Below are 16,308 nucleotides of genomic sequence, written 5' to 3' on the forward strand. Positions count from 1 at the left end.
TGACCGGTTCCGCCGACCGGTCTGACCGGTCAGGTGCAGAACGCCGCGTAGACCTAGGAACGCGAGCTCGGGAGGGACCCCGTCGGAGCTCGCGCAGCTAGGGTTGCCTTGAGGTTGGCAAGGCCACTCAGAACGCCTTCGAACGTCACCAGGATGCGAGAAGAACAGCAAATTAGGGTTTGGAAAAGCTAGGGTTTGAGAGGAACAAAAAGTAGATGTATTTTGTATTGATTCGATTGGGAATACCTCAATCGGCCTTAGCCTTTATATTTATAGGCCAGGGAAGTCGTACCTCTTCTCCAAGTCGGATTACACAAAGTTTCCACAAATGAAACAACTCCTACTCGGACTAAAACTGGGCAGACCGGTCTGACCGGTTGGCCCAACCGGTCAGACTGGTCGGCCTCTGACTTGCCAAATTTGGCTGTCAACATATGGCCCCCTGCTTTTTGGTGAGTTTCACAAGCCAAAAAGCAATAATTATCCTTATATACATGTTTTAAACAGAGCATACAAGTCTAAAAATAAAACTAAGGGCGATATCTAATACTGGTCGTCTTTGTCTTCGCGCACTTTGCCACACGCTAGGATAAAACTTCTTCAAGTATCTCCCATTGATAGCTCTAGGCAGACCCTCACTTTGCATCGTCTCCATCATATATGAATTACCGGAGATGACCTTGATAATCTTGTATGGACCCTCCCAACTTGGCGACCATTTGTCAAACTTGTTGCTTTTCATCCCAAAAGGCAAAATTGTCTTCCAAACTAGATCTCCAACCTGAAAAGATTTAAGCTTTACCTTCTTGTTGTAAGCTCTAGCCACCCGAAGCTTGTCTTTCTCAATTTCCTTCAAGGCCACCTCATCAATATTATCCATCATCAAATCATGGTAATCAACAGCGGAAAGGTCATTTTATTTTGCTAGTCTATAAGCATCCAGATTTACCTGAACGGGCAAAACGACCTCTTAACCATACACAAGCTCAAAAGGAGTAACCTTAGTAGCACCATGTCTAGATATACGATGAGCCCACAATGCTTCGGATAACACTTCATGCCACCTCCTAGGATTCTCTTCTATCTTTTTCTTGACAAGTTTGATCAAAATCTTATTACTAGACTCGGCCTGCCCATTGGCCTGAGCATAGTATGGAGATGAATTGAGCAACTTAATCTTGTAAGGTTCGGCAAAGGCACGCACCTCTTTTGATATAAATGAAGAACCTTGATCTGTTGTCAAAGTTTGTGGAATGCAGAATCTATGAATAATATGCTCAGTAATAAACTCAATTACCTCCTTATGTATCATGTTCTTCAAAGAAACTGCTTCGGTTCATTTAGTGAAATAATCCGTAGCAACCAACACGAAGCGATGCCCCTTTGAAGATGGAGGATTCATTTGTCCAATGAAATCCAATCCCGAACCTCGGAACGGCCATGGTTTAATAATAGGATGCATTAACGCAGCAGGCACCAATTGCAAATCACCAAACCGCTGACATTCTTCATATCCTTTATAATACTTGAAACAATTGGACATCATGGTGGGCCAATAAAAATCGGCTCTTCTAAGTAACCATTTCATCTTGGGAGCCGATTGATGAGTACCACAAATACCTTCATAAGCCTCACCCATAGCAACTCGGGCCTGATCTGAGTCTAAACATTTGAGAAGTAAATCTTCAGCAGTTCGACGATAAAGCTCATCATCTATTAAAACATACTTGAAAGCCAAACGCCGAATATTTCTCTCTGCGCCACGATCAGGATCTCTCAAATATGATATAAGAGGGACCTTCCAATCCTGGGCTTCGACCGAGACAACTGAATCATCCTTTTTGGCCGAACCAGAACCAACAACAGCATCACCGGTCAGACCGGCCTGGGCGGTCAGACCGGTCTCACTGACCAGTCGGACTGGTGCGTCCAGAACCAGAAACTCGGCTTTCGTTTGCATCGGCTTGCGAATGTTGAAATATTTTTTCGTAACATTATAGCCAGATGCTTGCTGAGCCAGAGTGTTTGCCTTCCCATTCTCTTCCCTCAGAATATGATTAATAATAAATTCATCGAAGGAAGAAATAATATCAAGGCATTTATCAAGATACGCATTTAGAGAATCATTATAGCATTGGGATACCTTGGATACTTGCTGCACCACCAGAAGAGAATCTCCAAAGGCTTCAACATGCTTCACGCCCATGGATTGCAAGAATTTCAAGCCAAATAGAAGCACTTCATATTCAACTTGGTTATTTGTGCACTCTTCTTCCAATCAGTTTGAAAATTCAAAAACAGGACCATTCGGAGAAATAAGAACAGCACCAATTCCTTGACCATCATCACAAACCGATCCATCAAAGTACAACTTTCATGATGTGCAAGTAATATAGCCGACTTCTAGATTATGCTTGTCACCAATCCGATGCTCAACAATAAAATCCGCTACAATTTGGCCTCTCATAGATTTCAAAGGTTCACAAGCCAAATCATACTTAACCAAAGCATAAGCCCACTTGTCGATTCGACCACTCAAAATCGGCTTTTGTAACATATGTTTGATCACATCAGTTTGACATACTACTATGCAAGCACTAGATAGTAGGTAATGCCTCAATTTGGTACAAGCATAATAAAGAGACAAACATAACTTCTCAATAAATATATACCTTGTCTCTGCATCAATAAGTCGTCGGCTTAAATATGTAATGATGTACTCCTTCCCTTCGGTCTCTTGAGTCAAAACAGCCCCAATAACCTTGTCTTCAGCAGCCACATAAAGTCTGAAAGGTACTCCTCTCCTAGGCGCTTTGAGCACGGGTGGTGAAGACAAATAAACCTTGATCTTCTCAAACACTTCTTGCTGTTTTGCCCCCCAAGTAAATTCGGTTTCATCTTTTAACCGAAGAATAGGAGTAAAATCATCGATCTTCTCGGACAAATTAGATATAAAGCTTCTTAAGAAATTTACCTTGCCCAAGAATTTCTGCAAGTCCTTCTTGCATATAGGAGCTTCAACCTTCTTCATAGCTTCAATTCTCTTAGGATCAATCTCTACTCCCTTCTCATGAATAATGAAGCCAAGAAACTTTCCAGCCGATACTCCAAAAGCACATTTGAGTGGATTCATTTTCAAACCATACCGGCACATCCTCTCAAGAGCAAGTCTCAAATCGGCTAAATGATGATTCAAACCAGCCAATTTAATGACAATATCATCAATGTACACTTCCAAGATGACACCAAGCAAATCATGGAAGATTAAATTCATAGCTCTTTTATAAGTAGCACATGCATTTTTCAAACCAAAAGACATAACAACCCACTCAAACAAGCCGACAAATCCCGGACATCTAAAGGCCGTTTTAGATATATCTTCTTCGGCCATAAATATTTGATTGTAACATATATTACCATCAAGAAAACTAATAACATGATGTCCGGAGGCCTCATTGATCAACATATCAGCTATAGGCATAGGATATTTATCTTTATGAGTAGCTTTATTAAGATCTCTAAAATCAATGCACACTCTAATTTTCCCCGAATCCTTTTTCTCAACGGGCACAATATTAGAGATCCAATCAGCATAACGACAAGACCAAATAAATCCAGCATCAAGTAAACGATTAATTTCAGCTTTAATTCGGTCATAAATAATAGGTTTGAAACGCCTAACCGGTTGCTTATAATGTCTAAAACCGGCTTTAATCGGTAAACGATGCTCAACAAGATCATGAATTAAACCAGGCATTTCATGATACTCGCAAGCAAAACAATCAATATATTCTTTTAACAAATTAACCAAATTGGCTTTATATTCAACCGATAAATTTTTATTTACAAAGGTCGGCCTAGGAATAGTTCCATCACCAATGTCTACCTTTTCTAAAGGATCGGCCGAAGTAAACCCTTGGCCCAGCTTGTCTAGATCATCAGAGTCTTCAATGGCTTCACACATATCGTTCGTGCACGCCCGATATTGATCTAGCCTCTGCTGCAGCCGTTCTGCATTGGACCGGTCTGACCGGTCGGGGGGTCCGGTCTGACCGGTCGGCCCTGTGCGCCGAACGGGACTGGACCGGTCTGACCGGTCGGCACAAGCGGTCTGACCGGTCGCTTCTGGAGCTTCTGTTGCACTCTTCTGATTTACATTAAATGATTTAGCCGATTATCCATCGGCTTTAGTACAACAGAAATAAAACCATCCTTAGTGCAACTAATCAAATCATAATCGGACAGATCCATGCCCGATAAACATTTGACGTTGTCGTGTGCACTAATAGAATCAGAATCGGTCAAAGCAACAAAAGATGAAGTGTCTCCATGGACCACCTCAACCTCATCGCCGATCCACTGAACAAGAAACTGATGCAAGGTAGAAGGAACCCACTGATTTGCATGAATCCAATCCCTCCCAAGAATCAAATTGTAGTTACCTTGCACCTTTGAGATGAAGAAGGCCGTAGCAAGCGTCTTGCTTCCAATAGTGAGCTCCATGGAGGCAACTCCCTTGGTGCTAAGGGGCTCGCTTCCGCCAACGCCACTAACCGTCATGTTTGTCTTGATCAAGTCTTCGTCTTGGCCACCGAGCTTCTTGTACAATGAGTAGGGCATAAGATTCACAATGGCCCCACCATCTACTAGCATTCGAGTCACCAGCTTCCCATTGATGTGTCCCCTCGTGTAAAGAGCATTCAGGTGGTTGTCTTTGTCGCTTGGCTTCTGGAACACAGCTTCACGGGGACCGAACTGAAGATGAGCCATGTCCTCCTCCGGAACCACAAAGTAATCTGAAGATAAGTGCACCACATTGACTTCCAAGTTGGTGCGCTCCGAAGATGCCTCGTAATCCACCAATTCCTCGTCTTCTGCTGTTGGAGGAACTGCTGGGGTTTCATCAATAGGAGGAACCGAAATGGGCGGCACCGATTCGGCTGCTGGCTCTGCACTGGGCTCAACCGGTCTGACCGGTTGGTCAGAGTGGTCTGACCGGTCTAACCGGTCGGCTGCGGCGGCTCGACCGGTCTGTCTGGTTGATCAGCCATCTTGATCTTCTAAACCTTGCCTTGAGGGAACATGGGTCTGTACCTATTGAAGTCCTCATCCCTCATCTTCTCTTCCTCCTGCTCCTTCTTTTCTTTGTTGCGAAGGCGCTGCAATTTCCTCTTCTGTGTTTGAGTCAAACCCGAAGGGCACCACCTAGGCTGATGGTACTTGTTTGCTGCACTCTTGCTGCTACCGGCCTCATGATCATTGGCCATGACCAGCTTTTGCGAAGGAACATCAACCGATTTCTCTATGTCCATCGGTTTCTTGCCCGTATCTTTTATGGGAACCTCGATTTCATCAATTTGAACAAGAACATCGGTTTTAGGCTTCTCTGGATCAACAACAAACTTCTGCTCCTCCTTCTTCTCCTTGATGCGATACTCGAACTTTGGAACAGGAGCTTGGCCTGGCCTCTGAACTCGGTGGGATAAGGTTTTTGATATAAACGCATAGTGCCCATATCCACCCCAAGTTTATTCTTAATTGCATTAGCCAGATCTTCTTTGAACTTAAGGAGATCGGATTGATAGTGCTGGCTGGTATAAAACTCAGAAAATTGATGATGTGTATTAGGATTTCCATGTGGCATCGTCTGTGAGGAAGTTGGGATCGGTCCTTGGTTAGGTCCAGATCCTCGTGACCCACCTGCTACAGTAGTGGTGTGAGGTGGTGTATACAGTGACAACTCATTAGTTCAGCTAGGGACAGCCGAACCTGGAATTGTCTCGAGAGGCGTCGGCGACGGCACTGAGTAACCGGTTTGACCGGTCTGGTAACTGGTCTGACCGGTTTGTGGGACCGGTCTGGCAGGTGCAGTGTACATGATCGACGGTGGTGGGGTTTGCCCTACGAAGGAGTTCGGCGGCTTACCATACATTAGTTCCGATGTGAACTCAGGGGCAGCCGAACTTGGATCTGATGAGTTAGGATCTGACATAGGTTTTTTGCCTTTAAGTTCATCAATATCACTACTCAATTTAATTAAAACGTCACCCGCAACGGCTTGTGCAGCAACAATCTTTTGATCCAGCATGGATGACATCTTATTAAACATATCAGAGGGAGAGAGGCTTACATTGGGTATCTCTTCAACCTTATCCTTGTTAAGCTTGAGAGACGGCAGTACGAACTCCTCCACCCTCTTGACGAGGCCACCACGATCCTTCTTGAAGCCCTTCAGGAATTGAGCCTTGACATGCTCCTCCACAAGAAGGTAGGCCTTGCGCTCCTCTTCGGTGAGCTCCTCCATCGTAGCCGTGATGATGTTTTCCTTCCCAATCTCTGAAGAGCCCATCTTCTTCGAGGATTATATTAGATCGGTTTTAAAACCAGATTAATCTAGTCCCCAGCGGAGTCGCCAAAAAGTATGTTGACACAGAATCACGCCAACACACTTGAATGCGCTAGAACGCACGAGAGATCGTCAAAACAATCTGAACCAGCAGTGCCCTGGGCAGACCGGTCTGACCGGTTCTGCTGATCGGTCTGACCGGTCGGGTGCAGAATGCTGCGTAGACCTAGGAACGCGAGCTCGGGACGGACCCCGTCGGAGCTTGCGCAGCTAGGATTACCCGGAGGTCGGCAAGGCCACTCAGAACGCCTTCGAACGTCGCCGGGACGTGAGAAGAACAACAAATTAGGGTTTGGAAAAGCTAGGGTTTGAGAGGAACAAAAAGTAGATGTATTTTGTATTGATTCGATTAGGAATACCTCAATCGGAGCCTTTATATTTATAGGCCGGGGAAGTCGTACCTCTTCTGCAAGTCGGATTACACAAAGTTTCCACAAATAAAACAACTCCTACTCGGACTAAAACTGGGCAGACCGGTCTGACTGGTCGGCCTCTGACTTGCCAAATTTGGCTGTCAATAGGGTGCCACCGCCCTGCTGCTGCGACGAGGGCATGGGAGTAGGAGCGCCAGGACCGCCGGAAGGGCCTCCGTCGCCGCCAGAACCGTTGCCGCCACCGCGACGCTTGTTGCGGTGGTTGGCAGGCTTGCTGGTCGCCCCCCCCCCCCCCCCGAGCCAGAAGCCGCCTGGGGCTGCTGGGAGGGCGGTGACTTGGAGGAGGCGGTCAGGGCTGCAGCCTGACCAGCCGGGCACTCTCCCAGTGTAAGTTCCTCCAAGGCGAGATCATTGCGAGCCTCCAGGAAGGTGGGGAAGGGTCGGCCGCGACGAAGGAGGGCCCCGACGTGAGCGTAGCGATCGTTGAGGCTGCAGATCACGTTGAGGACGAGGGCGCGGTCAGAGATGACCTCACCAAGTGCGCCGAGGTCGTCGGCCATCTTCTTCAGGCGCCGGCAGTAGTCAGTGATGGAGAGATCACCCTGGACGAAGTTGCGGAACCTCGTCTCGAGCCTGCATGACGCGGGTCTCCCGATTGCTGAGGAACTGGGACTCCACGGCAAGCCAGGTGTCTCTGGCAGTGGAGCCATGGGAGGAGAGGACCTCGGCGAGGTCGTCGGAGAGCGTGCCAAGGATCCAAGACTTGACCACGCAATCCATGCGGGCCCAGTCCGGGGTCATCGGGATGGGAGAGGCGTCGTGGACGTGATCCTGGAGAGAGAACTTGCCGAGGGTAAGGAGGAACTGATCGCGCCAGCAGCCGAAATTACCGGAGTCGACATCAAGAACGATGGAGATGGGGCTCCGGATGTTGTTGACGGCGACGGCCTGTGCATGCAGATTGAGGAGGGCAGCATCCTCGTGCATCAGCATGGCGGCCTGAAGATCAGAGGGGTCGGCGGCGGAGTCCTCAAGTGGCGGCTTGGGAAGGGCGACGGCATCGCGGGTGCGGGCAGCAGCCGCAGCCTCCTCCTCGGCGATGCGGGCGCGGGCCAGAGCCGCGTCACACGCGGCTTGCCGCTCCTGGGCGAGTAGCTGGGCTTCGGCGGCGGCACTGCTGGCGGCCTCCTTGGCGGCCCTGGCCGCGATCTCATCGGCCTGGAGGTTGGCGGCCGCAGCAGCCACGGAGGTCGGGGAAGGGGGCTGGGATCCAGCCATGCGCAGCGCAGCAGGGGAGCTGGCGCGGGCGCAGCACGGCGTGAGGCCGGTGCGCTAGGGCAGCGGAAGAGAGGGAATCCGTGAGGAGACCCAGACTCGTGATACCATGAAAGCTAGGAAAATTGGATGATTGATTGAAAAGAGTACCGGGTACATTATATAGGCAAGGATCGACTAGGGTTTATAGAACACACCCAATCAACAGAGATCCTTGCCTAATACATATCAATCTACCATAAAACCCACGGCAGTCCAGGCCACTAGGCCGGCGCCCCAAGCCCAATGGGCCAGCCCAATCTATCACGCTACCAGATACGTATTTGTGTATTATTTAGCAGTATCATCCATCCTCACACGCACAGGTTTCTGTTCTTTTTGTACGGTGCGGCGAAGCAGTGTGGCCAACATGCCCTTCCTTTTCTGCATTCTGACATTTACCTCAGCATTTAAGCGCTGCAAAAGTGGGCGGAATACCATGACCAAATTAGGACAACATACTCCATGCATCTAGTTAAAAATAAGTCACGTTTAAATTTTGGCCATCAATATCTTTTTTTTATATTTAAAAAGGAATAAGCCCATGCATATTATTTGACCCTGCTACTCTTTAGGTTGTCTAATTTTGACCAGCAACTCCAATACCATCTGGTTCTGGATACCACAACTTTCGGTAACATCTAGTTTTGGCATATGAGCCCAACCAAAAAGGTTTATGTTAGCGCGGTATAGTTTTTAATTTATATGCGAGAAAATATTGAAATGAGGAAAAAGATCATGGAGATATTTTTTGACACAATGAATCCAAAAAAATAGCTACAGCTCAATCAAATGACAATTTGAAGATTTATGAATTTTTTTATTTGAAGATTTTTCAAAAAATATATATTTTTAAGTATTTTTTTACCGGACTCTTGTTTTACATAAAGTTGAGAAATTATGGGTGTAGATAATTGGGTTTTCAATCCTATGGGTGCAAAAGTAAAAAAAAAAATACCGAACCATGATAACATTATTATTTGCGCAAGACATTAATTAGCTTGTTCTTGTTTTAGACAGGATCTGATGTGGTTCAGGGTTGCTATAGCAAATCGTAGTAGGTGCTTGGCGAATATATAAGTATTAAATAATGATTGAAATATCCAAATGCAAGATGACAGGTATATACGGTTGAGGGATATGATATATATTGTCTTGACTACCTCAGCCGCAGGGCGTGGTCCTGATAAAAAGGGGTAGGGATAATAATGTTATATATGGCCGTGAGTTGCTTTAGATGATGCATTATATTCTTTCTTTCTTTCTTTCTTTCTTTCTATATAGATGCAAATACATAAATTCTATGATTAATTAGTTGAAACAATTGTAATCAGCAAGATTTTAGATTTTACCAAAATTCAACATTAAATTGACCAATGAATCTATCCATTGACCGGCAAGTAAACTAATGAAGTGACCCAAGTTCTTTTTCATGCTTTTCTTGCGATTGTTACCACTATTAGATTGTTTTGCCATACAATAAATGAAGCCAAGAAGATCGTCTTTGTTTACATTTCTAAAAAGAAATACAAAGTCAACACTCCAAACTTCCTAAATTCATACTAGTATATATTATGTACCTCGGGAAATGGTACACTCTAGATTATTTGAAACAATTAAAACCTAATAACCCATACCTGAAGGAATCATTTGTTGGGTATTATATATTATTGTCGCAAAATAAACAGCGCACCAGAATATATTGTTTGACCGAACGAAGATCCAACTACTGACATGATGCCGCCTTCAATCCAGTGTTAAACATATATAATGAATTATATTGTCAAATAAATTTTGACATAAACATAGTCGACCAAATCTCAAAATCTGACAAAAAATACCCAAATTCAAATTAAATAGTACCATCGGTACAAAATCCCTGCCAAAATTATTAACTTATTAGAGCCAAAACTATTGACTAATTAGACACCGACATTTAACGAAATGTAATTAAACGGTCCGGCCTTTTCTGCTATTATTTGCTGGTCGAATTTCATGTTCTCCAGAAGCTACTACACGTACTGCCCTACAATACATCCCATCACCAATTCATCACCATTGAACAACACAGATGCATGGATAATGCAAATCACCTTTATATTCACCATGCAGCATCATAACACTGATGATGATGGTTGATGGCCTCATCAGCATCTTCATCACCATTCACCAACCAATGCAACTCCATGAACCCTATGCTGTCCTGCTTCATTTCTGGGTCCAATGAGCCCATGCCAATGCCCATGCATGGCTCCAATGATCAATGCATGTCTTGCCTTGCCTTGGTTGCTTTCCATTCGATGATCTCCTACTTCATTTCTGGGTCCAATGAGCCCATGCCAATGCCCGCGGCGCCGTGCCGCAGCGGAAGCCCCGCCGCGCCGCCCATGCTCCGCACGACGCCGCCGCTGACGCCAAGGAAGTCTCTCGTGCTCAGCTTCCCGTCGTCCATGCCGGGGAAGCCACCGCTCCCGGAAGCCGCCAGCGAGTTCATCAGGTCCCGGAACTGGCTCTCGTTCTCGGCCTGAGAAGTGCTCCTCGACGACGAGCTCTCCCCGGCCATGAACCCAGCAGCACCGGATGGCCTCCCGTTCAAGGCGCCGCCGCTACCGAGCCCCCTGAGCAGAGAGTTCACGCTGCCGCCTCCGCCGCCGCTCGTCGTCGCGCCCATCTGCGCGGCCTTCTGTAACAGTGCCGTCGCCGACATCTGCGGCGGCGCGACGGTCTCGGTTGAGTTGTACAAGGATGAAGAGAAGCCGCCGCCGCCGCCTGCCATTTGGTTGCCCATTAGGTTCCCGGAGAAGATGGCTGCGGACCCGGTGTTGGCGCCGCTGTTGCCATGCTCGCTGCCATCGCCGCGGCCGTTCCCTCCTGTGGCACCGTTGAACTGGTTCGGGAAGACGAGGCGCGCGTCCTGGCCGCTGCTCGCGCCCGAGAAGAACCCCAGGTTTAGGAGACCGTTGCTCCCCGGCTGGCCGTGCTGCTCCGGCAGCTGCATCAGGCCGTGGAAGGCCGGCTTGCCGTGGAGCAGAGAGGTGTGTCCCGGTTGGCTCTGGTGTCCATCCTCGGCGCCGCCGAGGTAGAACGGCGAGGAGGATGACGACGCTGGCTGCGCGCCGCGGAACGCTGGGGAGCCGGCCGAGGACGGCATGAGGTGTTCGAACTGCGCCGCCGGATTGCCGCCGATGGCGGTGGCGGCCGACGAGTGGGCTTGGTCTTGAAAGGAATGCAGCTGAGAGGCGGCCAGCCCGGAGAGGCCGAGGGCCATGCCGCCGGAGCCGTACATGCCCGCGCCGATCGGCGGCGCCCGTGCACTCTCCTGCGCCATCGCGTCGCAGAACGCACGGTGGGTGATGAAGCTGTCTCTCCTGTAAGACCCAACCAAAGAAAAAACAAATCAGAGACTAATTAGGCAATTGATCTTTGTAAACTGAAGCTTGTCAAAAAATATTTGTAAAATGGATTTACGAAAGTAGTTCGTGCGCTACTACAATATTTATTAGCATTGCAAACTTGCAAAGTGAAATTACAGGCATGTTTATACAAGAGCCTTGAAATTAAAGGTGATTGAAAATAATAATGCTAATTTAATTAACACTTGGAAAATAGCAAATTGAGATTTTAATTACAGTACAGCTGGTCTGTAATAAAATGGTAAATACATTTTACAAGAGTGATGCATATACATAGCTTTTTTTTCTGTCGCATCCCAACAATTAATGTTGGGAAATACCTCCTTGTATGAGTTCCTAAATTTGGGGAGTTGACCAATTGCATTTTAACTATTTTTAGTTGTTCGATCTTACTATTTGTATTTTCTCTATTTTCTCCATAGGCAATTACTCAGTACTGAGCACAGGATATATAGAGTTTAGGTTTGCCATCTGATTAGATGTTGACACTATTGAGATTCAAAATAGAGGCAAGCTGGCTTTCCGAAACAGCTTTAAGATTTTTGGAAAAACAATATTGAAAAGTTTTGTGCATTGTTGCTAAATAGACAACAGATAGAGTTATTAAATTAGGTTAAGAAAATGTTTGCCAAGTTTAATTTTCAAAATAAAATGAACTACACGTTTCAGAACTTTTTTTAAAAAAACTAACAGTTTCCAGGTGTTAACTAATAAGAAGAGATACACGTTTCAGAATCACTGTAGAATTTCTCAGGAACCGTTGAACAGGTTTCAAATATCCCTGATATTGAAAAGGTGTTTCCCTATATATATAACTAGCTAGCTAGTGGAATTTCATTTCATCAACGGATAAAGGACCCCCCCAAAAGTAGTATTTGTCGAACAGGTTTCAAATATCCCTGATATTGAAAAGGTATTTCCCTGTATATATATATATATATAACTAGCTAGCTAGTGGAATTTCATTTCATCGCCGTATTTCATTACATTCAGAGGCAGATCTAGCCCCCTACCTCTCCAAGATCAATGGATACCCCCCCCCCCTCCCCTCCCCATTTGGGAAGAAAGAATGAAGGAGAAGGGGAGAGGAAGAAGATAAGGAGATGATCAGCCCCCTTCTACATGTATTGACTAGATTCAGCACTGCTTACATTATTTAAGGAATTTTCGCTCAATTATCATTAACAGACTGTACTACCCGTTAGTAGCTATTAATTCTATGCTAGTCTATAGTAGATGTGCACTGCTGGGTAGTCTTTTGTGTTGACGACTGAACGACTGAACTAGTAGTTTTCTGTTTTGGATGGGATGTGCAAAGCAAGTGCAGGCCATGACATGAATAGTGATGTGTATCCAAAGGAAGCCAGAAATGGAAAGGGAAAACTGACGGAATTAAGCAAGTGTCATGCCCAAATGCAGTTCGTACTCCCTTCAGCTAGCTAGGATCCAAGAATATACATACTGACATGGGAAAATCGCAAGCATATCCATACCATAAATATGGGATGCGTTTACATGAACAGAAGCACAGCAAAAACCCTGAGTTGTATCCATCGTCTTTTCCTGCCTCTCGCATCGGTTGCTTCGCCTGCATGTGGTCGTCGTCGTTTCAGACGAGCAGAGACGACGACGACCGCCATGAAAAGAAGAGAGAGGAGTGTCGCTAGCTAGCTGCATGCATGCGCGATGCATCCCATCGGGGCGTCACGGTCACATGAGAGAGAACAGGCTAGCTGCTAGCTGCAGCCATGGCCGTGGTGCTGGAGAGACATGCAAATGTCATCACGTGAACAGGTGGGGATCCCGTCCGTCCGTCCATGGAGATGGAGATGGAGGTCAGGAGGCATGGAGAGAGAAGGAGAGGGAGCCGGAGCCCTGCTGCAGTGCTGCTGCAGGATGCATGCGGACTCCGAGGTGAAAAAGGAGTCTGGCTTTTGTCTTCTTCTCCAACTCTCATGGCATTGCCGCATTGATTGGCATGGCATCCACTGCAGCTGCATGCTACAGAGAGAGAGGCGCAGACGCAGGCAGGAGGGGCGACGGCCGGACGGACAGGAGTTCACGTGTGACCACCACCCCTTTCTCTCTCTACATCCTAGAGAGAGATGGTCCAAAAAAAATCTAGTTGCGCAAATAGGGATGGGTGGAATGGGATGGAATCCAAACAAGTCAAATTTCCAAACAAGAAAAGAAAAGAAGAGAAGAGAAAAAAAGAGAAAAGCGCAAGCAAGCCAGCAAAGCAAGAAGGCAGGACGCAGCTAGCAGCACGGGCGCAGAAAGCAGGTGGCTTGCTTGCCGGCCAGTGACAGCCCTAACCCTAACTCCCATGCATCAAATCAAATCGGCATGGATCTCACTCGCATGCCTTTCCGTGCCTGAACTGAATGAATCCATCATGACCCAATCATGCGTACACGCCGCCGCCGCCGATACCCTACCGCTTACTACCACCAATAAAAGGAAATTCAATAGTATTTCTGAGTCGTTGATTGTACCACAAAATAAACAGTAACGGAATTGTAAGTTTGGAAGAACTTAAAATTCGATCGATTGCAGATGAACCAAGGCTAGCAACCGCTATGATATTTAGCCTGTTAAAACTGACTATTATAGCCCGTTAAATACTGTAACAGCAATCCTGCCGTTAAACGGCTTATTAACCAATAAGACGAAGATGATGATTGATAGATAAGATACCGTACCTGGAGAAGAGGGTGCCGCAGTCGCATCGGTACTCGCGGGTGCCGCAGGTCTTGGAGTGCGCCTTCCAGTCGGACTGCACGGCGTAGCGCTTGTTGCACTTGTCGCACTTCCACTTCTTCTCGCCGTGCTTGCGGCAGTAGTGCTTCTTGATGCCGGTGAGGTCGCCAAGCGCCCGCGACGGGTCGTGGTGGACGCACGTCGGCTCCGGGCAGAGGTACACCCGCCGCCGCGTCTCCTTGGGGTTCTTCTGCTTGAGCTTCCACGGCAGGTTGTGCCCGCGCCGGTGCAGCTGCAGGTTCTGCTCCCGCTGGAACCCCTTGTTGCACACCTCGCACACGAACCGGTTCGTCGCCAGCAGCGACTTGGGGGACAGCGCGATCACCTCAGCGTCCGGATCTGATGATCAGCATTCAGCAGTGCGTTTTTCTTTTTGGTATTATTATCGTATGAATAATAATTCTATTATTGGGTAATAATATATATAAAAGATTATTAATTGAAGATCTATCAGAGGACATGGCTCGATCGAGGTACTTGCTTGGGTTACCGGGCTGGTTCCTCTTCTTCTTGGGCGCCGGCGCGGCTGCCGGAGGAGGAGGCGCCGCCTGCTGCGGCAGCGGCGGCTGCATCTGCGCGTCGCCGAGTCCGAACAGGTGGGCGGCCGCCATGTGTATCGATCGATCTCAGCTAGCTAGCTCACGAGTTGATTGGTGGATTGGTCACCACCACCACCAGTCCACCACTGCTGCTAGCAGAGCGAGCTACCGGCCGGTCACACTGCGACTGGCCAGTCCAAGTCACGCAGCTGTGCGGCAGCGTGACTGCTAGTATAGTCTCTCCTTAGCTTGGACAGTAGCCTACCTGACTCTCCGGCTTCTTCTGCACCACCGACGACCGATCGATCTAAAAGACAAACGAGACAAGAGGCAAATAAATGGTGTGAGCTAGTAAGCAAGTAAGCTGCTGCATGCTTACACAAAGAATGAAATCCATCCAGGACTACTGACGACAGATAGAGATCGAGATGCAAGTAGTACATGTGTACTACGACACACTTGACTGGAGGCTGGACTGGAGCATGGACAATTGGACATGGACATGGACATGGACATGGACATGGATGGATGGATCTGCTGTGTGCTACATACATACAACCCAGAGCCAAAGAGGACAAAGTAAAGTAGTAGCTCCAATCGTCGTCTCGATCTCTACAAAGCAACAAGGAAATTAAAGCGAGCGGTGAAAAGGGAGAACCGAGGAGGAAGAAAGTCCAAACAAACAAACCTAGCTAGCCGCGGTAGCTGCGCTTGCAAACAAGGCGCAAAAGAGGCACAAAGGGAGCTAGAGAGCAGGTGCAGAGAGGCCGGGCGGCCATGGACAGAACAAGAGATGCAAAACATACATGCAAAGCATCAACAAGGACAAACAACGCACATCGTCTAACACTAATTAAGGTCGTCTCGAGAAGGAATCGAAGAAAAGAGTTGATAAGAGATGAGCAAAGCGTGATTACATCAATAGTATATAAGCACCAACCGGATGATAATGAATCCCGAAAGTCGGGTGATCGATCGAGAAGGAGCTAGCAGAGCTACACGGATCGAACTGAAGCTAGCAACCGGAGCATGCGCCCCTCTCTTTCTCTCTCCCTCTTGGAACACACAAGGAAGCAAAAGAGAAAGAGGTAGAAGGAGAGGGAGGGAGGAGCTAGCAGTAGTAGCGAGTGGTGGTTGGTTATGATGAGCACCTCCCTATCGCCTCACACAGCACCCCTAATCAGCTCAGGTCGATGGGTAAGGCAGCAAGCGCTCTCGCTGATCCAACTAGGGAAAGGGCTCTGGGGGTGAGCCATTGACGACAGTGACCTGGACGGTGGGGCCCGCGTGTGCCCTGTCTGGGACCCCCTGAAGATGCTCATCCCTTTCAACTCCCCTCTCTGTATATATCTGCTGGTTCTTGCTCGTCATCAGTTACCCTATTTACAATTAAATCTTTCGAAACTCAAAATAAAAGAAGTAGATCGATGTACATTTATACATACTACTGTAACCAAGATTATTTATATGGGTAAAATCGACCTGAAAAAGGGAAGTAATAA

At 47.3% G+C, this 16,308-nt stretch overlaps 1 protein-coding gene across 3 annotated transcripts; it reads right to left on the reverse strand.

Moving 5' to 3' along the window:
- Positions 1 to 9,922: 9,922 nt before the first annotated feature.
- LOC120678350 (protein indeterminate-domain 5, chloroplastic-like) lies at positions 9,923 to 16,012 on the reverse strand. Of its 3 annotated transcripts, none has more exons than XM_039959485.1 (4): positions 15,747 to 16,012; positions 14,758 to 15,113; positions 14,210 to 14,606; positions 9,923 to 11,462 (listed from the first exon to the last, which is right to left on the reverse strand). In XM_039959485.1, exons 2-4 carry the CDS (start codon positions 14,876 to 14,878, stop codon positions 10,403 to 10,405), a joined length of 1,578 nt encoding a protein of 525 aa, XP_039815419.1. In that variant the 5' UTR covers positions 14,879 to 15,113; positions 15,747 to 16,012; the 3' UTR covers positions 9,923 to 10,402. The 3 variants fall into 3 exon arrangements, with proteins under 3 accessions (XP_039815419.1, XP_039815416.1, XP_039815418.1); XM_039959482.1 differs by having other exon boundaries at positions 14,749 to 15,113; XM_039959484.1 differs by having other exon boundaries at positions 14,749 to 15,113; positions 15,724 to 16,012.
- Between the last annotated feature and the right edge of the window lie 296 nt (positions 16,013 to 16,308).

Source organism: Panicum virgatum, chromosome 6N, assembly GCF_016808335.1.
Source record: "Panicum virgatum strain AP13 chromosome 6N, P.virgatum_v5, whole genome shotgun sequence".
Taxonomy (NCBI): domain Eukaryota; kingdom Viridiplantae; phylum Streptophyta; class Magnoliopsida; order Poales; family Poaceae; genus Panicum; species Panicum virgatum.

Excerpts from the sequence above, each read along its gene's own strand:
- LOC120678350 (XM_039959482.1), bottom strand. The coding sequence starts at position 14,878 with ATGGCGGCCGCCCACCTGTTCGGACTCGGCGACGCGCAGATGCAGCCG. Across the intron at positions 14,607-14,748 it reads GAACCAGCCCGGTAACCCAA|ATCCGGACGCTGAGGTGATC; the intron begins GCAAGTACCTCG and ends GCTGATCATCAG. Across the intron at positions 11,463-14,209 it reads TGCGGCACCCTCTTCTCCAG|GAGAGACAGCTTCATCACCC; the intron begins GTACGGTATCTT and ends TGGGTCTTACAG.